We start from the raw sequence: 22360 nt of genomic DNA on the forward strand, positions 1-22360 counted from the left end.
AGGGGAACAGATCTATGCGGGGCAGGGGAAGGGGTCCCCGAGTGCCACGGGGAGGGCTCTACACGGAGTCGGGGGAAGGGTCTACGCGGGTGGCGGTCCCGAGTGCCATGGCAGGTGCCAGCACGGGGGCCCCGCAGCCCGTGGGGTGCCGGTGTCTCAGCTGCTCTCACACCTGTGCGGACAATGGGGGCCCGCAGCCCGCCCGGAGCCCGGCACCCCCTGAGGGAGGGCTGACTGCCGCGCCCCCGGGAGGGTCAAGGTCTGACCTCTGCCGGCCCCGCCCCACGGCTACAGCGAGGAGCGCAGCGGCCGCCCCCTCTCCCTGCCCGCTGCCCCCGGTACCTGCCGCCCCCTCTCCCCGTCCCCTTCCTGCCTCCTCTGCGGCCAGCCCTGCAGCGCAACAACGCCCCCGGCCATTGGGCCGCTCCCTCCCCCCAACAAGCGCCGCGCTCATTGGCTATTTCCGCCTCTCCCCCCACTCCTGCTCCCGCCCGGGGCCTCGTGGCACCGGGGCTGGGAACCCGGGACTCGCCTCCGAGAGCGGCGGCTGCGGCTCCGACGAAACGGGGCGGGGCCTCAGCGGCGGCTCGGAGCGACCGGGAGCGGGGCAGGAAAAGCTCCCGGAACCTGCGCGCCCGGCGGCGTCCCCTGTCGGAGCTAGTCCGAGACGGCGACTTCCGCTTCCGGGGCCGGTGCGCCTGGACTGAGCGGGGTGACGGAGCGGCCAGGTAGCGGGGAGCTCCGGCGGCGGCGGGGCCCAGGCGCTATGGGGGAGGCAGCGGTGCTGGTTCCCCCGTCCCTGGGCAAGGGCATCCTGCGTTACCCCCCCTCCCCCCGTGTGCTGCTGTGGGGCAGCCTCGTAGGCCTGGAAGAAACCCCGAGACTTGAGAGGTCACCGCGTCCCCTGCACTCCTGTCAGGGCCAAGTATTACCTAGGCCACCCCGGGCCGGTGTATGTCCAACCTGCCCCAACAATCCCCGAACCACCTTTGTCTCCACCCTCACCAGCGCGTCCTCTGCTTGTGTATGGGCCATTGGTGTCCCCACTGGGGGTCTACACGGAGCCGGGGGAAGGGTCTACGCGGGTGGCGGTCCCGAGTGCCATGGCAGGTGCCAGCACGGGGCCCCTGCCAGTGGTGTTGCTCCGTGACTTCAGCAGAGCTATGCAATCTTATATCAGCTACGGATCTGGCCCTGTGGTCTTTCTGTTTGTTTTTCAGTGATGAGGAGCCAAATCCGCTCCATTGGGGGTTGGTACTCAGCTGTGACACGATCTAGTCCAAACAGTTAATTAGAATCTGGGTTTGGAGAGCCAGTGTCCCTCATTAGATTGACAGAAACACTGTTTTTGTAGGCGCCATGTGAGTTGAATAATTTTAAAATGTTAATAAATATTAACGTGATTAGTGATGTTAATTTATCTAACTTGGTGATTTCCAAACTGGTCTGCTGTCCACTTGCCATGGGCCGTGGAGAGCAGGCTGCTCATATGGAGGAATTTAGACTAGATGATCAAAATGGTTCCTTCTAGCCTTAAAAATCTGTGACTTAAGTCAGGGCTTAAACACTTTCATAGTTTGATTACATTGTCTGCTTAGTCTAATCAAATTCATTAAGAACAAGATGTCATTTATTATTTATTTTTGGTTTATAATACATAAAAAAAAGCTGTCTCATGCTCTGGACATCTTTGATGTTTCTTTAAAATGCATACAATAGAGAATAATGTATCTGATTCCCACCATATATTTGAGATAATAGACTAACCCCTTAGTGCAAAAAGATTAAAGTACTCCCCCCTCCCCAGATACCAGCTGTCCAACTTCACTTTCCCAAAAGTTTGAGTTTAAAAAAATGAAGTTTTCAACATACCACAAAGGTCAACAAACTTGAGTTATTTCAGCCCAAAGAAGGAGAGTGAGATCCAAATATGAGGGGCCCACATATACCTTTGCTGATGTCTGTGGTAACAATATTGTTCAGAAAGAGAGAGACGATCTTTTAAGAAAGCAAGATATACAGGCTGTCCTAACTGGCATACAAATTGCAGTACATACCAATTTAAAAAAAATAGATTCTTTGACATACTTCTAAATATGGCTGTAGCTGTGTACAATAAGACAATTGAGAACAGAGTACAATGTTTCATGCATTCTGAAATGTACACCTTGTCTCTCAAAATAAATAGTTAAGTTTCAAAATATTCATTTGAGTTGCATGTACTATATAATAAGTAAAGCTGGTTGGGAATTCTTTAACAGAACACTTTTCGTTGGAAGATGCTGATTTGTCAAAACCAAAACTTTGCAGAAACATTGGATTTCAATTGTACTTTTGTTGGGAAGCTGTCTCCGGTGGAGATGGAATTTCTGGTGAAAACAAGAGAGAGAGGCGTGTGCAAGCATGTACACAAACTCTCTCTTTCCCCTTCCGCCCCCTTTTGGGTTCCAAGTATTTTAATGCACAATTTGAAAGGAGTTGTGACTAACCAGGTTTATTAGGGTAGAGTTTATGCAGAACTAAGCCATAGTAGCATTACATTAGAGTATTAAAAGAGTGTCTCCTAAAATGGTAAATAGTGTCTTCCATCATCCAGTATGAGATTTTTTGAAGCCACAAGACTATTTTAAAATTTAAATTATTCAAATAAGGAGATGTAATGATCAGTGCTCAGAAAAAATGGTAATGTAATTTCCTAAATGGTAAAAAGATTTCCAACATGAAATATTTCAGTCAAAAATGTTAGAAATGTTTATACTAGACAGTGGTTTTGAAAACACATTAGCATCTGTGAAAGGATCACAATGACATTATAATACCAAATTTGGATAAACTGTCATCTCCAGTGTCCTGCAGTGTTTGCTTTTATATATTTAAATCATATGTAAATCCTTCCCAACTCCCTGGGCAACGTCTTTAATGTGTTCAGCTGAGTATCTGAAAATCCACATAGTGGTAGTATCTTTGAGCAGAAACTAACATTGTTCTGTAAAGAAGATAATGCTAGCGTTAATAAATTCCCTTACAATGATTATCAGAGAAGGATGTTGCCTTTTGGTACACTAGCTGTCACTGGAGTTAAGTGAACTGAACAGTTAGCACCCCAGGCAAATTGGACAAGTGCTACTAATCAGAAATGATTTACCAAAACTAGTATAGTATAGCATAGCTAATCACAGCGTGAAGGATCTCTGCATTATTATTATTAGAACTATTAATAAAACATCTATTTTTATTCTGAAGATTACTGTTTACAACACTGCCTCAGTGCGGTACGGTGGTGTTAGAAATCCCTCTCCCTCTCCTCCCCAATTTCTGAAAGAGAACGTCAATCTTAGGAAGTTTAAACAAAAGTAAATTGTGCACCTTGAAAGAGCAGGGCCTTTTTTTTAACCTTTTCCTGCAGACATGGGGCATGGACATGAACATCATCCTGGGAAAATGGAACTCCCTGACTATAAACACTGGAAGATAGAGGGTACTCCGCTACAGGATGTCCAAGATAGACTGGCTAGGCGGGGTCTTAGAGATCCATGGCTTCGGTAAGTGAGAGAATACATCATTCAGATATATAGATACACACGCGTGCACTTCCTGTAACCTTGTGATGTAGTCATTGTGGATGGTTCTTTTTAGCAAAAAAGCTGGAAAAACACCTAGACTGCATCAGTTATCACATAAAAAATGTGGTTGATGTTCATTTTTTGTGTAGAGGTTACTAGTATTGCATTACCCTCAGAGCCTCCTCACATTGTAAAGTTCAGCCATACTTTGTGATGTTTTATGATGAGATGAAGACATGTCTTTTCAGATTTTGTTCTGCAGAACGGAGAGGTGAGCACACTGTTTACCTTTAGCCTGAGCTATCCCACAAATACTTAAGTTGGGGGGGTTCCATGATCTTGGCCTTGGTTCAGCAAGGCATTGAAGCAATGCTTGAATTTAAGCATGTGAGTAATCCTGTCCCTATTCAGCAAAGCACTTAAGCATGGTCTTAAATCTCATTGATTTCAATGGAACTTCAGTACAGTATGTGCTTAAATGCTTTGCTGAATAGGAACAGGATTACTTGTGTGCTTATAGACAAGATTGTTTTGCTGAATTGGGGCCTTTAATTGAAGTTTTGAACTGTAGTAGCAGATGGCTTGGGGTTTCATTCTACTTTGTTCTATGTTTGCTAAGCAGTTCATGAAAATCATATAGAAAACTGTTAAGGTGAATCAAGTCATGGAAGACCTGATCTTAGTCCCTTGAACTGGGGAGGTATCTTACTCCCTAGAGCTATTCTGCGTTGTTTAGATAGCTGTAGAGACAGGGCTTTGACCTGAGTCACAATGGGGAGAAATATATAACATTCTCCTTTACCATTCTTCAGCCTTTGGGAATTAAAAGTGGCATGCTTCATGCTCCATTGTCCCATTCTACAGGAAGACAAAAGCCCTACATTAGCTATTCCATGGTCCTACAGGGAAATCGTCATACCTGCTTCCTCCAGTACTCTTATGCAGTTTTTACCATGTGTTTTAAAGCAAGCTGTTGGATGGATATTGCTTTATCACCTCTTATTATGACCTATTGGGGGTGGGTTTGGGTGGATTGAGTAATCCTTTATTTCCTTTTATTTGTTCAGGAGATAGTGTAAGAGTATTACATAGTCTCTAACTTTATATTAATTACTATCTTTTAATGTTACCTGGAGTTGTTTTACCAGATATTAACTATCTACGGTTATCAGCTGTCTCTGAACCCTACTTTCTAAGTCTCCGACATTCAGTTTTTTATTCTTGCTTCTATTTCTTGTGAGTTCAAGCTTATAAAATTCACTCTAGTTAAATAGTTAATTTTATCTGGAGCACAATAATATTTCTCTTTTCTGCAGGAGTCCAGTTTACTACCACAAGAAAATGGCCATACTCCAACACATTCTTCCAAAGGGCTGCATAAATAGCCAGTAAATTAATCCCACACCCTCTCCTGCACATGTTTCCTAAGTATATTGCCCTGAAACTGCTCCAAAATACTGTGTGGGGCTGAGAAAAACTCATGCTATTTATTCCCTTTCCTAGGTTAAAAATTGCTGTGTTTCTCAGAACATTGGTTTGCGTTGGGGAAAAAAAAAAGAGTTGTTTACTGGATTTGTTGAGTATTGACTAAGGGAGAAAGTGCAAAATCTCTTAGTAGATTAAAGTATTGGATCTCTCCTGCATATCTTTGCCTAATGCAGAATTATGTATAAAATAATGCTTAAATCCCACACTGAGACAAGCCTCTAGTACTAATTTCATAGCAATCTCTTTAGTGAAGACATGATAGAAGTATCAAGATCTGTTTACTACATTTATTAATGTTGTCCTTCTGAAGAATATCTTGTAGTAAGAATGCTAAAGTAGCAAAACCCCTCTGGGCTTTTTTCTTTTAGTTGGTATTGGCACCTGTCAAAAGGCTGGGAAATCTAAGACCAGTGTAGCCTAATTTATGTACATACAGCTTCTATGTAGATTTAGCCCTGATGAACGAATGCAGATTTACAGCCCTGAAGACTGAAATTCTTTATCCACTTCATAGGAACACAGTACTAGCACCTACAGAACAAGTCTCCCATCCAGTGTGCCTTAACCCTGAGCTAGAGAGATCACCTACACAGGAGAAAGGGGTAGATGAGTGTCTACAGACCATTCAGTCCTTGACAATTCTGCTGAGACTCTCATCAAAACTATCAGTATCAAGTGCGGTGACAGTGGTTCAATCTTATCCTCTGGTAGATTGTTTTTTCCTTAGCTATGTCTCTGTGTCCTCTGCAAATATGATAGTGGAATTCAGAGCTTTGTTTCTGGAACAGACTACATTATTTGTGTTGGACTTAATATTACATGTGGATCTGATAAGTCTAAGTACTTTATGACTGAAGTGGTAGTAACAGCTGTTGTTCACATACATGCTCAGTGAGGTAAAGGCTTGCATAAGACAGAATGTTATGGTCTTTAGACAAAAAAATAGAAAAAAAAGAAATTCTGTCTTTTTAAACAGCACAGAAAGGAGTATTCAAACTATGCTGAGAGTGTTAATTTCACCAGTAAGACTCAAGCAGGGAAGTGTCTAGTGCTTTACAATTAGATGGTAAGCTCTTTGGGTCAGGGATTGTCTTTTCGTTCTGTGCTTGTACAGCACCTAGCACAATGGGTCCTGGATGTTAAAGTAATACAAATAATGATAATTACACCTGCCTCATTCAAAAGTGGCACAGGAGCACTTGCTTCATTCACTTCATATCTTGTATATAAACGACTTGTGGGTTCTGTTTTTCCGGCATACAGAAAGTAAGTAGGACACAGTAACAGAAGACACTACACATGTATAGCTAAAGTTGCAGGAAAAAATTATTTTGTTACTGAAGATGTCTTATGTGATCATGTAATATGGTAATTAAAGGTTGGCATAACAAACATGCATAAGGGGGCATAGTTAACTTCATAGTATTTCCTGATATTTGAGTGCTTTAACTATGGAAACCTTACATTTTCAATGCATAGCTTTTTGGAATATGTTTTTTAACTTTTTGCATATAAATATATTTGTGTTGGTATATGGAATCAGAACGAAGTTAGAAGACCCATTCTATCTGTCGGTTTTGTTTTTTTCCTAGCAATGAGGCATGGAGATATATGGGTGGCTTTGCAAAACCTGTCACTATTCTGGACGTTCTCACCAAAGGTTTCAAGTGGGGATTCGTAGCCTTTGTGGTAGCACTTGGGGTCGAGTACGCACTGTTTCCTCCGAAGAAAAATGGAGGACATCACTGAAAATGGAATAGCAGAACTTCTCAAAGTTATTTACACAGTTCTAAATTAAAACATGTTATACAATAGCTTACTGCTTTTGTTGCACGTGTAAAGATGCCTATTAAAATTTCTCATTGGCAAGAGCATGTCTCTATGGCTTTGTCATCTTTTCTTGGAGAAAAAAAATAAAACTTTCCAATGATGCTCCCAAATCTAAACTTGACTTGATTCTTGGAAAAACAAGATCTGCATGAGATGGTATGTACCATCTATTGAACTAGTGAGGAAAATAATATTGGTACTCTTTCAAGCTCTGCCAACTTGAAACTCCAAAAGAAGTTGTTACTTGTACCATATTGTGCAGCTCTTCACAATACTATCACTCTCCTTTCTTGCAAGCTTTGATCAGCTGTGAAATAGTGAACAGATCAACAGTTAACTAACACTAGCCTTCAGCCATAACTCCATACAGTGAATTGGCGCTGCCCTCAGAGGTGTTGTTCCAGGGCCAGGCTGTCTGCCGACTTAGGCTGACATCACAGTTGCTTCATACTTTTAAGGTTATCTGTGCAAACAAATGGCTAAAGACTTTTTTTTTAATGCAAACTTAGATTATGGAGCATATGTAATTTCTAAAAACAGCTTATTAACTGCTGACATAGGGCTCTTCTTCACTTCAACAGTTAGTTTGTTAGTATACTTGAATTCCTGCCTTTGAGCTAGTCTTGCTCACTGTAAAATGACACTTGATCTACATAGAGTGATTGGCTTAGCAGCAGATGAGTTGTTGTAACTCAGCTGCATTCTCCAGTGTCAGCAGCAGTGTACCTTAACACCCCCCCCACACACACACACACACACACACACAATTCAGCTAGTTTAAGCTTAAAGTACCACAAATGAGAGAGAGATCTTTGTGTGAATGAGAGTTGGGTTAAAAAACATTAACTTTTTGGGAGATGGAGAGTTTAAGGAAGCTCCTTGTGGGGTGTTGGCAGGGCTGCTATGGGCACGTCAGCAGCTGGGAGAGGGGAACAGGAATCGATTTCCATTCTCCTTACATTACCTCTGTGGGGCGCCAGGGGCTCCTCTTAGCGTGGGCCCATGGGAGTTACAAATTTTGCAGACAAATATCTAAATAAATTGTTCCCTTAGAAGCACAGAGAGTTTAAATCTTCCCCAATGTCTTTCAGGAAGAGTGGGATTGGTAGGCTGCTATAAGCAGCACAAGAAAAAGATTGTGATAGTTTCCTGTTCACATCAACGATGGTGTAATAAAAAAATACAATGGCTTTTATTTTACACAATTTTTGACAACTTTTCGTGAATAAGTGGAAGAACATCAAGATAGAAACAAATACTACATATAATGGCTGTTACAGTGTCACACAGTGAAAATTACAAGATTTCAAGAGTTGGATTAATTTTTTTAATTTGATGTTATGAATACATTGTATGATTAGAGCACCTAATGTCCCAATTTATATATCAACAGAACATTGTCACACATTAAATAATTTAGAATTCTAATATTTTCTCCATTTATGCTGTTTTCAACAATAATTAAATTGTTCTGTTGTATGGATTTAGTTCATAGACGTATATATAAAAGTCTTCCATTTTTTACTGTTTTTGAATATGAAGACAAGCTGATTGCTCTTAACTAATCCTTTTTAAAAAGAGATACACCTCACTTTAATATCCTACGTGTGTTGTAATAAGAAAATTTGCTGTGAGCTGCTGCCAGATTTAACATTTGTTTATATATTTCAACTCAAGGTTTTTATTACAAGATGTGAAGGATGTTGTTACAGTGGCTGCTTTGGTCAAGATTTTAAACTTACTAAATTATCCATTCTGTGAAATGTCTGCCAATGTGCAAGTTGGAACACTGAACTATAAAATACATACAGCCTTTTCTCTGCAACATAGCATTATGTAAGGGGTTAATTCTGATCTCAACTGTATAGCAATCATGTTGCCTTGCGTCTTGAGACTCCAAAAGCAGGACAAATATAGTAAAAGATTTCAAAAATATTAACTTTGGAGAGAGGTTAAAATAATTGGATTTGTACAACTTCCAGAAAAGATCTTTCATTGGGAATGTCAGAATCATAGCTACCAAAGAAAGGAAGTCAATGGAAATCATTTTCTTGTTGCAAGTGATGCCCTAAAACAGAAGAAAAATGTAAACACGATCATGGACCACCTTTTAACAGTAAGCTCAGACAATAGAATGATTTGCTAAGGAAAGTTGCTGAATTGTCAGCATTAGAATACCACTTGAGGTAAAGCTAAAGAGGGAACAAACGTGTGCTGTAGAAATTTGATTACTATCGTGCATTGATTCAGTGGAATGGACTGCATGACTTGAGATTCTTTCCAACCCTAATATTTATTATGAACTCTGGTTTTCTGCACTAAACACTTGATGCACCCACATGGCTATTGGCTACTTACATTCATCCTTTTTGGTTAAATAGCACCTTCTTTTTTAGATTTATTTCCTGTCTGTGTTTAGAGTTACAGTTTCTCACTGTTATGAATAAAATAAATGACTATTTACCCTGCTATCTATTTTGGTTCTGTAGTGCTATAAAGTGAGCTTAATTGTGCTATAGCTCCTGCATCATCAAAAGAACTGTTAGCTAAAAGTTCCAATTGCAAAATATTTAGTAGCAGTGATGTTAGCAAGATCCTATTTTGTCATTCGGATCCTAGGCTGAGTTTGCAGAGCTGGGACTGAAAAAAGTGGTAATAGATGTAACTTTTTAACTTGTAAATGGATCTGAAAACCATTTAATAATAAATCTAAAGCTCTGCAGTGTTATTTGTTACAGAATTTTTAAAATTACTGCACTTCAAGGTTTGGGTACCAAGAAATCATGGGTGTTAACGGCTAATCAACTTAACACTGCATGTAAAACTCACTCATAGTACTTAAAGCATTAGTTTGCTTGTATACCAAAATTAAATTCAACAGTGAAGATAGATTCCAAGTTCACAGATGCTTCTGCCTGCTGCCAGAAGAGATGGAAGTAGTGAAAATCCTAAAAAGGTCCACATGGTGTACCTTGACAGTGTGTAGTACTCTATAGTCAGATATGATGTCCATCTGCTTGCATTTGGAAAGGAAGATGATGTCTGTCTGTATCTTTTTGCGGATACAGACTAACATGGCTGCTACTCTGAAATATAGTCAGATAGTTCCTTCATCAAAATGGATACCTACTCCAGAGGATACTGTAGCGAAGGACAGAGACTAAGACACAGGCCATGCGTTTGCCCCAGCCTATGGTGATGATAGCCCTCAAGCTGGTGTATGGGGTTTTTGGTGTGAGTAAAGGAAAGCACAAGCTTTGGAATGTTTTCTCTGCATGAGAAATAGCTCTGATTATACGGATTGTTAGGAGTAAATGAAAATATGTTATCTGTATTTTAAACTATAGTCAATGAATAGTGGTAGGTCTACATGTTTATAGCCATTTAATCAACATTCTGAAAATGCATTTTATGAACAGCAGAAAGAAGAAATATTCCAGTTGCCCTTTAGCAGTAGAGTTTGACTGTCCATATAGCACCTCATTCATCCTTGCCATGTAGTCCAACAGCTATAATGTCTTTATGTAGCTTGAACCAATGCAACGTGAAATTGAAATATTGAAATGAAGAATAAAACCAACATGAAAAAGCAACAACAAAAATATTAAAATAAATCCAGTACAGGTAAATATCATGGTCTGTCCCCAGTTATCCAGCACCTACCACCTTTACCTACCTCATGCTACCGACAGCACAGCGTGTCATTTACTTCAAAGTCAGTGGGACTTAAGAGTGTGCTTAAATGCTTTCCTGATTCATGGCCTTAGAAATATGAAGGTAAGTGCTGTTATAAAAACCTAGACAGATAGAATAGTGATTTTTCCTTGCTTATAATGTCCATGGATATAACATCACACATGGCTATAATGTCTGTGTTATCACTTCCCCTTCTGATCTGCAACCTCAGTTTAGCCTAGGATAACAGGGAGTATGCATGTTCACAGCATTACATAAAGAGAGGTCACAGTTTTCCTTACCCTACTTTTCTAGGACATTGCTTTACCACCAAATATCATGCAGTGTGCTTTCAGTGTGAGGGTGCTGGCAAGAGAGGATTTCTTGCAGTAATCGTATCATGATACAATACAGGAGTGCAAAAACTCCTGATTCCCATTTCCTGGAGGGGGAGGGTTACATTTGCTAAAATGCCACTTTTCATACAACCCTTATGACAAAACTTTATTTTCACAGCCCAGTAAACGTCAGTGATCATGGGATTGCAGCTGTACTTTTCAGTGGAGTTTTACATCTCCATATGATATTTTCCCAAGATGATGTTTATACAACAACAGCTTGTTTTATTAAGGCTTGTTGTCTTATTTAATCCTTTCTTAGGCATCTCATGCTCTTGTGTCATTCTCTGTAAAGCAAAACAAGACATGCTGTGTAAGGTACACTGTACAACATATTTCCACACTGAGCCCCAGGTGCCACTGCCTGAATACACATATGGATTGCCTGGTATGCACTGTTTGTTCCAGCTGGGTCCAGTATGAAATTGTGCTTATCTCTTGGTTTTAGATGGAAGCATAGAAAAAAAAAAACAAGTATTACTCAAGCTAACACTAGCTACAGTATTTTTTTAAATGCTGATGAGTCTTGTGCATCAGACATGTGTATGCCACCCACCAAACACGCTCTTTGCAGCACAACAGGAATACTGTGTAGCGGTGGTTGGTGTGCCCTTTTGATGTGCATACTTTTGATTTTTTTTGTATGCTATGGTGGCCTTAAGGTATGTCATGAGCTGCTCATGGTTTATCTTAGGTCTCTTACAGTCTTCAAAGAACCTTTAAAAACTAATCTGCAGATGCTATTGGGTTGAGATTTTATTTTCTGTATCTCATTGTAATTTTGAATCGTTATAGAGCACTCCAAGTGCTTCAGCATGCAGGTGTGTATTTATTTAGAGCCTGATCTTGCTTCCATTGAAATCAGTGGGTGTGTTTCCTTGACTTAAGCGGTGCAGGATCAGGCCCTTAAATGTCTTGGGTCATATATAAATGGCATAGCTCCATTAATTTCAACCAGCTGAAGGTCTGGCCATACATTATTATTTTTATTTTCAAAGACTCTCGGAGGTACACTGAAAATGGGATTGAACCCAATATCTGTAATCTGTGTATAAAGACTGTAATGTAATTTTAGATCCTTCTGGGTAAAATGTGCCATGTAAACATTTATGTATGATATGATATGATTAAGACTGAGAGTTTGTCATGGAGGTCATGGATTCAATGACTTTCCGGGACTTCTGCAGCGGCCACTGCTGGGCAGTCTCGGGCCATCGCACCCCCCCACCCCCAGCAGCAGCAGGAGTTTGGGTGCGTGTGGGAGGGGACTCAAGGCTGGTGGTTGGGGCGTGGGAGGGGGTGAGGTCTCTGGGCGGTGCTTACCTTGGGTGGCTCCCTGGAAGCAGCAACATGTCCCTCCCTCAGCTCCTAGCTCCACAGGCTGCCTCCACCCACAGGCACTGCCCCCGCAGCTCCCATTGCCGCAGTTCACTGCCAATGGGAGCTGCAGAGCCGGTGGTTGGGGTGGGGGCAGCGTGCAGAGCTAGGAGCTGAGGGAGGGACGTCGCCGCTTCCGGGAAGCCCCGAGAAGCCGGGTAGAGAGCCTGCCAGTCCCACCAAACCCCAGCACCAGCAGGGGTCTCAGGCCACCTCCCCCGAGCACCCGTGTCACCCTCGGGCCGCCCCCCCCCCAAAGATTTAGTTAGGGGTACATAGTACAGGTCATGGACAGATCACAAGGTGTGAATTTTTGTTTACTGTCCATGACTTTAACTAAAAATACCTGTGACTAAAACATAGCCTTGGATATGATACATTTAATAACCTGTTACATTACTTGATATTGCTTACAAGTTGAACTTTATAAAGAGCAGATCGTTCTGTTTAAAGATAGTTAACAAATATAATAAAACTGTTCTGGTGATTTCAGAGGTTCTTCATTTTCTGGAAAAGAACTGCAACAGGAGGACTATATTATAATGAGTTCATAGAGGAACAAGGAATAATATGCACAGTTCTGAATTGCCTAGTCCTGTGTCTTCAGATTTTCAGAATAAGAATAGCAATTGAATTGACAGTTCCCTGCCTTCTTACTAATTTCAGTCTCAGCTCAGTACAGCATGAAAGTAAGTGTTTAACTCCATTCCTATACAGGATAGCTCTTAAGTGCATGCTTAACTTTAACTTTAATCACTTAAAATTAAGCACATGCTTAAGTGCTGTCTTGAATAGGGATCTCTCATGAATCTGGGTCCATGATTATTTGTAGGATGAAGAAATGAAGTAATTTCATAGCCTCATAGACTTTACATGCAGACAGCTATAGTTTCCCAGATTCAGTTAAGCAGTCCCGACTCTCCCATGAGCCAAATTTACTGCTTAGCTAAGTGGGTGCAACTCAATGGTTTGATAAGTTACACCAGTGATGAATGTAGCTCATCAATGTATCCTAAGTTTATGATTAAATTTGGTGTTTTGTGGCATGTAAAAATGTTGTTTAATTTTAAATAAAATGCTTATTCGTGTTCTAAAACTATTGCGATATATAATTTTTCCTCCCTACATGCACATGATACACTGATCAGAGAATTTCACAATTATTTTATTGTTACTAATATTTACATAGAAAACACTCCACGATCAGGGATACTAAGAACCAAGTCTGCCTTCACTGTAACCATAGCAATGACTGTCCTAAAAATAAAACGGCTCTCTGCCAGAACAGATGAGATCACTTTACAGATCAAGAATCAGGTTCACAAACAGCGACAGCCACCTGGACCTGAGGATCTCACGTGATCATATAATAATACAATAACATGAGAGCCTGTCTCAGTCATATGTGCTTAAAAATAGAATTGACAATGGTCAAAGCTAGATTCCTTGTGAAATGCAAGCAGAAATCCTATCTGTGGCTGTAGACAGAGAACTATTTCTGCTAATCAAGAGAGGCATTCATGATTCATTTATTGCTTTGCCTACACTGAGTTTACAACTTTACTTCACTCAGTACTAGGGCTGTCAAGCGATTTAAAAAATTAATCACGATTAGTCTTGTGATTAAAACAATCACAATTAATCGCGCTGTTAACAATATAATACCATTTATTTTAAATATTTTGGATGTTTACTACATTTTCAAATATATTAATTTCAATTACAACATAGAATACAAAGTGTACAGTGCTCACTTTATATTTATTTTTTATTACTATTTGCACTGTAAAAAAAATTATATTTTTCAGTTTACCTCATACAAGTACTGTAGTGCAATCTCTTTATCATGAAAGTTGAACTTACAAATGTAGAATTACATCTCTACCCCAATATAACGCGACCCGATATAACACGAATTCGGATATAACGCGGTAAAGCAGCACTCTGGGGGGATGGGTCTGCGCGCTCCGGCGGATCAAAACAAGTTCAATATAACGCGGTTTCACCTATAAAGCGGTAAAATTTTTTGGCTCCCGAGGACAGCGTTATATTGGGGTAGAGGTGTATGTACAAAAAAAAACTGCATTCAAAAATAAAACAATGTAAAACTTTAGAGCCTACAAGTCCAATCAGTCCTACTTCTTGGTCAGACAATCACTTAGACAAACAAGGTTGGTTACAACTTGTAGGAGATAATGCTGCCTGCTTCTTGTTTACAATGTCACCTGAAGGTGAGAACAGGTGTTCGCATGGCACTGTTGTAACTGGCGTTGCAAGATATTTACGTGCCAGATGCTTTAAAGATTCATATGTCCCTTCATGCTTCAACCACCATTCCAGAGGACATGCTTCCATGCTGATGATAGGTTCTGCTTGATAACAATCCAAAGCAGTGCGGACTGATGCATGTTCATTTTCATCATCTGAGTCAGATGCCACCAGCACAAGGTTGATTTTCTTTTTTTGGTGGTTTGGGTTCTGTAGTTTCCGCATCAGAGTGTTGCTCTTTTTAGACTTCTGAAAGTATGCTGCACACCTCGTCCCTCTCAGATTTTGGATGGCATTTCTGATTCTTAAACCTTGGGTCGAGTGCTGTAGCTATTTTTAGAAATCTCACATCGGTACTTTCTTTGCGTTTTGTCAAATCTGCTGTGAAAGTGTTCTTAAAATGAACATGTGCTGGGTCATCATCCGAGACTGCTATAACATGAAATATATGGAGAATGCGGGTATAAACAGAGCAGGAGACATACAATTCTCCTTCCAAGGAGTACAATCACAAATTTAATTGATGCATTATTTTTTTAACGAGCATCATCAGCATGGAAGCATGTCCTCTGTAATGGTAGCTGAAGCATGGAAGGGGCATATGAATGTTTAGCATATCTGTCACGTAAATACCGTGCAACACCGATTACAAAAGTGCCATGCAAATGCCTGTTCTCACTTTCAGGTGACATTGTAAATGAGAAGCAGGCAGCAGTATCTCCCATCAGTGTATACAAACTTGTTTGTCTTAGCAACTGGCAGAATAAGAAGTAGGACTGATTGGACTTGTAGGTTCTAAAGTTTTACACTGTTTTGTTTGTGAGTGCAGTTATGTAACCAAAAATAATCTGCATTTGTAAATTACACTTTCACGATAAAGAGATTGCATTTCAGTACTTGTATGAGGTAAACTGAAAAATACTATTTTTTTTGTTTACAAATATTTGTATATGTACACTTTGTATTCTGTTGTAATTGAAATCAATATTGAAAATGTAGAAAAACATCCAAAAATATTTAATAAATTTCAATTGGTATTCTATTGTTATAAGTGCGATTGATTGCGATTAATTTTTTTTAGTTAATCGCGTGAATTCAGTGCGATTAATTGACAGCCCTACTCAGTACATAAACTCCCAGATTCATATCCTCCATGAGTACAGAATACCATCTAATTGTGATTCTAATACATCAGCAACTACATTATCGTGTACATATGGTGCTTAAAGAGATTTCTATAATCTCAGTTTAATGGCATAAGTCTAGAGAAGGCATATTTGTCCTATTATGCTGTACGTGACTCTTAATAAACCAATCACGTGGTTAAAGTCACTATTTGCCATGAATCAAACACCCAACCTCTCTGTCTTCAAATCTCTCCTTAAAATCCACTGTTTCTATAAAGACTTCCTTAGTTAATCTCTTCATTTACGGTTCCAATTCTGTAACTGGATCTGGGCAGGTGGATCGTTGAACTCCTGCAGAGCCCCATTGACTTCCATGGGTCTCTGCACAGGGATCTGTTCACACCAAGCTAAATGCAGGTTTGGGACCTGTGTCTCCAGTTTCTCAGCCATGTACAGTTGCTCCAAGCAACATCTTCTAGGAAGAGATCTGGGGCCCAATCCTGCAGCTGGATATACATAGGCAGACCTCTTCACCCCCTTGACTTCAATAAGGCTCCTCACAACTACAAGGATCCAGCCTAGCCATTCCAGTTAAAGAGTTGGGGGCTTTATCTTTAGGTATTTACATCTCTATAAATAATGAAAAACCAAATGAAGCAAAGTATTTTCCCACTGCTGGGTGAAGACTGAAACATACAATTGTAAAGTAATATATTTCACAGTTTCTTTAAGAAAAACTCCACTCTACTTTTTGAAAATGCTTTTCTCTGCTAGGGGTTTTGCCCTTTTCCTTTTTTAGAACATTGGTTTAAAAAAAAAAAAAAAAAGCTTGTGTGTTGAATGCAGTCAGTGGCAACTCACAATGATATTAACAGATGCAACCAATTGACCTTGTATATATAAAATACTATTTAAAAAATGTAATATAAAAACAGTAGAGTCTATCAGGCTTATAGAATTTTAAGTAGTATCAGGGCAATTTTTGAGAGATGTTTTTCTTGAGTTTTAAACATAAATACATACGAGAATCACAAAACTATAATAAATTAAAATCAAGAGAAACATGCTTGAGAGAGAGATTGGATTTTAAACTACAAGACCTCAAGTTCTTAAATTTAATTTAAAGGATCCATCTCTTCTCAGTTATATGCATATGATCTTACTGGTGCATTATACATTTTGCCTTATATACATGTGTTATTACAGGAGAAGGGGGACAGAGTGGAAGAGATAGTATAGTGTTTAGTTTTAGAAACTGCATAGGAAAAATACATTTGCTCATATCTATAATCTGCAAAAATATGCAAACTGCTGAGCAATCATACAACACAATTAAGAAAGTGATTCAAAAGAAAACGGAGGGCATGAATAAATAATGCAGTATGTCAGTCCCTTATGTGTGTAGATGGCCTTGTGCTAGCAAAATAGATGATTTGCCAATTTAACATAGATTTTTGCAGAAAGCAATTCTCTGCACTATCCATTCATTATCTGTCAGCCTGCAGCCACAGCACCTCAAGCTTTGACCTTAAAAGTCCTCTCCTTCTAATACAGCTTAGGTCTCCGTGCACTTGGATAGAATATATCCAAGGAAGAAAAGATATTGATTCAGTGGGTGGCATATTTCCTTTTGATCCAATGCCATGGCATGATGCCAGAGGTACTACAGTACTATTGGTGCTGCCTTTTAGATATTTTAAACTGAGATCCTAACCACTTCTGGTTAATACATATCTCGTAGCATGTTTTTGCAAGATAGGATATTAGCTTGGTGTCTGGCCACATTCCAGTGTGAGTAATTACATTTTGCCTAATTTCTCCCTGCAGTTTCAATGACATATAGTATTGTTCTCAACTATGTATAGTGTTCCTGTGTAATGTTATTCAGCTGCTGCATTTCAGTGAGGATGAAATGATTCATGCTTACAGTGTTTTGTAAAATGCTTCCACATCCCTCAGGGTGGAAGGTGATATATACATGTAAAATGTTATCAGTAGTCTAGCATTCTAAACCCAGAATTTTGAGACAATAACTCTGAGTTCTACTCCTGGCTTTGACACTGACTTGCTGTGGGCAAGTAAAGTAATTTGATATAACTTTTCTGTGTCTTTGTTTCCCCATCTATAAAACAGGAGCAAGACCTACTTTACAGGAGTGCTTGAGGATTAATGACTGTTTGTACAACACTCTGAATCTGTGAATTGCTAGATAGCTGTGCAGTATTATTAATTATTGTAAGTGCATTCATAATAAGCCAAAACCATGCACAGATCTGGAAGACTTTCACATCTCATCTGTATGCTCCAAAAGGGCTTCCTTATCCAGCACACCACAGAATCTTGAATATATATTGATAAAGGTAACAAACTTTTCCAAGGTCCTCCCTCATTTGTGCTCATTATTCCATTGGAAAACAGTTGACTGAGCCGTGGACAACATGCTAGGTGAGATACTCAATGGCTACTAGACCTCTTATCATGCCAATGGTTCAGGCACGTAGAAAAGTATTTTGGTTATTTGTAGTAAGAGCAATTGTAGAAATGTCTATGCCTCTCATAGCCCTACTGCAGCTCTATAAACTTATACTACATTTTTATGAATTGTCCTTTAAATATAACATTTGTGAAGATTTAGGGCTAGATTTTCCCCAGAACTGGGCTTACTTTGTGCCACTGCCAGCACAATGTGCACCTGAATCTTTCAGCGTAGGACTCTGCAGTGGCATACAGACTTTTATACAGCTCCCCTTCCCTGCAGCTGGAGCAGGGCATTGCCAGGATTTCCTTGCATCCCAGTTGCTGTGGAACAGCCTCTTGGAGCCAGCATAATTTGGAGCAGCCTTCACACTGTTTTAAATTACGCAGGGGGACTGGATTCAGGCACAACCAGCCACGATGGGGAGCACAAATTTGGCTTTAAAGCTACATGAACAATTGCAGGATTCATGGTGCTTAAGCCACTTTCCAATGTTTGAAGCATGAGTCACTTCCGTCGCACAGGATGCTGCCCGATTTCCAAGCTGTAAAATGTGGGGAGAGTTATACATTATTATCCCCCATTACCCTAATGGGGGATAATGTTTTCACCCCTCAGCTCATAGAGAGCCGAGTCCTAATATTTATAACTCTCCCCACATTGTAAAATGAGCTAAAACAGCCGGTAAGAAGCGCTATTACGTTATTGCATCAGTATATGAACCTATTTTGCGCCGGACAATTATAAGAGGTAGAAAAATCATGGACGCGCCTGAATGTCTCCCAAGTTCCCCGCACCCAGCGAAGGCACAAAGGCAGGGCGGGACCCAGGGGTGACTGTTTCTCGAGGGCTAGGGCCCGCCGTCGTGCGTGGCGCTGTACAGCCAGGGGAGACGAGCTGGAGGGACAATGACAATCTGCTCTCAGCCGTGGGCTTGGGCAGGGCACCGGCCAGCGGGGCTGGGCGGCCTCGTAGAGATCCACCCGCCCGGGCGGCGAACGCAGCCGCGGCTCCGCCCTGGGCCTGGCCGGGTTCCACCACCAGGCTGCACAGGAAACTGCTGCTGCTCCCCTCTGCGCCTGGCCCCGCCGCGGGCTTCGCCTCCAGCCGCCGCCGGGGCTGCGGACCAGCCGCTTTCACTTTCGCCTTCGCGTCTTCTCCGCTGCTGGAGCCCCGGGACCCCCGTGCGCGGTCAGGTGCGTAGCCTCCAGCCTGCCCCCTCCGTCCCCCCGCGCCTCTCGGGGCACCCCCAGGCCGCCACCGCCGCCCGCGGCATCCTGCGGCCTGGCCTGGCGCCTGGAGGGGAGCGCGGCCAAGGCGGGGGTGTGAGGACACGTCTGGGCGAGGGTGACCAGATGTCCCGATTTTATAGGGACAGTCCCGATTTTGGGGCTTTTTCTTACATAGGCTCTTATTACCCCCCATCTCCTGTCCCGATTTTTCACACTTGCTGTCTGGTCACCCTAGTCTGGGCCCTGCACGTTGGGTGGCCTGGCTGGACTCAGTCGCTCTCCGGGAGCGGAACAAAGGGCCGGGGAGGAGCTGCCTCGGTCCATCTAGGGAGGGAGATTTCTGGCTGCGAACGCCCGTTCCCCTTGGCTGAGAAGGCCCGTGGTGGTTGTTTTGGGCAGGGGGATTCACAAGGCGCTGTGAACAATATCCAGGGCATTTGGATGAGAGTAACTCATGTTAATGCTCTGGTTTAATGTCAGCGGTCATTTTTTTAATCCGATTTAAAACTGGTGCAGGAGGTTGGGTGAACTCTCTTAAACGTTAAAAGCAGCTTATTTCAGTTTAGTTTAAAATTGATTAGGAGCAGGTTACGCTCAACTGAAACTGAGCTAAGAGTGCCCAAGCAAGGGTCTGTACTGCCGCAGTTGAACTAAACTAGAGCAAATTGTAAGCAGCCCCAAGGCCTAAGGGTTTCTGATTCATAAAGAACAATGCAGAAGGTTATCAAATACTTATGGATTTTTCCCTCTAAGTCTCTATCCTTAGACCCTCTTCCTGGTGCAAGGAAAGTTAAAAACTTCTTTAACAAAACTTGGAAAAGCAACAAACATAATGGGATAGAGTCAGGTGAGTGAGGCCCCACACAGAGGTTTTGCAATAGTGGTCTCTAGCCCTGCTACTGCTGCTTACACAATAACAGCAGAGAGGTTGCACAATGTCCTTGCAGCATGTGGCTGGTATGGTGAAGAAATCCAAGTTATATTCCTGTGGAATCATATAGCAGATCTTACGTTGTGGAACTCAAAGAAGTTTTTCCAAATAAGAGCTACACTGATGATAAATCATGGGTCCCATTTTTGCTGGTTTGGCAATGGCCATTGTGGTTATGAAACAACCCTCTATACGTTATATTCAAGGAACACTGTCAAATCTGACAAGCACAACGTGTATCCTACCTTTAAAATACCATCCTTACCCACACTGTTTGTCTTATCTTGAAAAACCTTTCAGTTCCCCAATCTAAGGTCTGAGAGGTGACCTTATGGTAATAAACACCGAGAACACATGCTGCACATATGTAGTGCAGACTCTGCTGTCATCGCATGCAGGAAAAACAGAGTTCACTGGGCACAGTTGTAATAACGCAGGATTAGAGACAATAGTTAGAATGCTTGGGGTTGGATGGTGCACTACATCTGCTGTTGTCAGTAGTGAATGACAGGACCCATTTTTGCCAAGGTAGATGCAACCAGAAATACAGGTCTTTGTGTGTGAGTCACTGGTGTATCACTGTTTCCTGGGTTCAGAAGTTGTTGTGGTAGTTTTATAAACTACCTTAAGTCCTGATTTTGCACTTAGCTCTGCATGGACTTGGATCTGGAGTGTGAGGAATAACCTGGAGGATCAGGGATTAATTAATTCTATGGTGAGAGTGAAACAGCCTCATAAAAAGCAAATGAATGTACTGGATTTTCATTGCTGTTTGCTTTGTGTGTGGCTCTTCCTGTTTATTCAAGGAACAGGAATGTTATGGCCTGACAGGTAAATATACTTTTTAATCTTTTAATTTTCCCTAGCGAGTCTAGGTTAGAGTGTAACCCATGTGGACAAAAGTCAGGCCAGAATTTTGATAGAAAATGTGTCCTTACCTTAGCATGGTGGTTTCTCACAAAGGCACCTGGGGCCAAACTTTGAATCTCTCTGTTTGTGTTGTAGCCCAAAAGGCAGAGACTTGTATTTAACTGCTGATCCTATCATTCCCTTTGGGCCATGCTTCTTCCCCATTTTTGAGGAGAGAGAAGGGCAGCTGTGCCCTTGTGAGTCACTAGAACCTAGTCCCTTTTACCCCAGAGACCATATGACTCCCTCCCAGCAGAGTCCCACTGTGCTGTAAGGTCTGTGGGTTTTGGTGTGACTGTGAATTATAATAGCTTTACAACACGCCGCCTGCCTCAGTCATACGCCCCCACTGACACTGGGGCTTTCCCCATTGCCTTTCACAGGTTGAATACATAGAGAGAGAAGAAGCAAGCTACCTAAGGAGGTAGGAAATGGCCCTTTGTTTCCACTCTGTTGTGAGTAACAAGGCCACCCATCATGCTTTCCCCTGTCTTTATATTACTGATAGCTGCAGGAGGGGGAGCTCCCTGTAAAATTTTGTGTCTGGGATGCAGAGGGGTGAGAGTGGGGGAAGCCCTCCCTGTTTCTTCCATAATCGTGTCACCATGTTTGGTGGAGGTTCTGAGGTACAGATTTATCCGATGGTGCTGAGTAAGACGTATCCCATCCAGAGTGACTCCAGATTTCCTAGTAAGTACAATGAAGTAGATGTGGTGTTGCATGTGCTTTACAAGCTTTTTACGTTGAGCAGATGATCTTAGGGGTGGGAGCAGCAGGTCATGCCTATTGTAACCATTTCCTAGCTTTGGCAAACACACTTGATGATGTAGTCATATTCTATAACTCTTTTTTCCATCCCACTGCTATATCGGGTGGATGTTAAACAAAAGCTACTAAAGATAGATGCTTTAAAATCAGCAGGTCCAGATAACTTGCATGCAAGAATTTTAAAAGAGTTGGCTGTGGAGCTTGCTGGACCATTAATGCTGATTTTCAAGAAGTGTTGTCACTCCAGGGAAATTCCAGAAGACTGGAAGAAAGCAAATGTTTTGCCAATATTTAAAGGGTGAATGGGAAGATCTGGGT

At 41.6% G+C, this 22360-nt stretch overlaps 2 protein-coding genes across 3 annotated transcripts in view; both read left to right on the top strand.

Annotated features, from left to right (window-relative positions):
- The first annotated feature begins 550 nt into the window (after positions 1 to 550).
- Positions 551 to 6925, top strand: NDUFB3 (NADH:ubiquinone oxidoreductase subunit B3). 2 transcript variants are annotated; one of them, XM_024214079.3, is made up of 3 exons: positions 551 to 728; positions 3407 to 3542; positions 6644 to 6925. In XM_024214079.3, exons 2-3 carry the CDS (start codon positions 3409 to 3411, stop codon positions 6798 to 6800), a joined length of 291 nt encoding a protein of 96 aa, XP_024069847.1. In that variant the 5' UTR covers positions 551 to 728; positions 3407 to 3408; the 3' UTR covers positions 6801 to 6925. The 2 variants fall into 2 exon arrangements, with proteins under 2 accessions (XP_024069847.1, XP_024069849.1); XM_024214081.2 differs by lacking the exon at positions 551 to 728 and adding an exon at positions 1221 to 1361.
- A 12321-nt stretch (positions 6926 to 19246) lies between these two features.
- Positions 19247 to 22360, top strand: part of CFLAR (CASP8 and FADD like apoptosis regulator) — a 32711-nt gene continuing 29597 nt past the window's right edge. The window contains 1 exon segment of the mRNA XM_024214058.2: positions 19247 to 19398. The gene's annotated coding sequence lies outside the window, so the exon portion shown is untranslated.

Source organism: Terrapene carolina, unplaced genomic scaffold (assembly GCF_002925995.2).
Source record: "Terrapene carolina triunguis isolate 2854851 unplaced genomic scaffold, T_m_triunguis-2.0 Scaffold62, whole genome shotgun sequence".
Lineage (NCBI taxonomy): Eukaryota > Metazoa > Chordata > Testudines > Emydidae > Terrapene > Terrapene triunguis.

Bases quoted from the DNA above. Each gene is read 5' to 3' on its own strand.
- NDUFB3 (XM_024214079.3), top strand. From the start codon at position 3,409: ATGGGGCATGGACATGAACATCATCCTGGGAAAATGGAACTCCCTGAC. The intron at 3,543-6,643 runs GTAAGTGAGAGA...TTTTTTTCCTAG, and splicing joins CTTAGAGATCCATGGCTTCG to CAATGAGGCATGGAGATATA.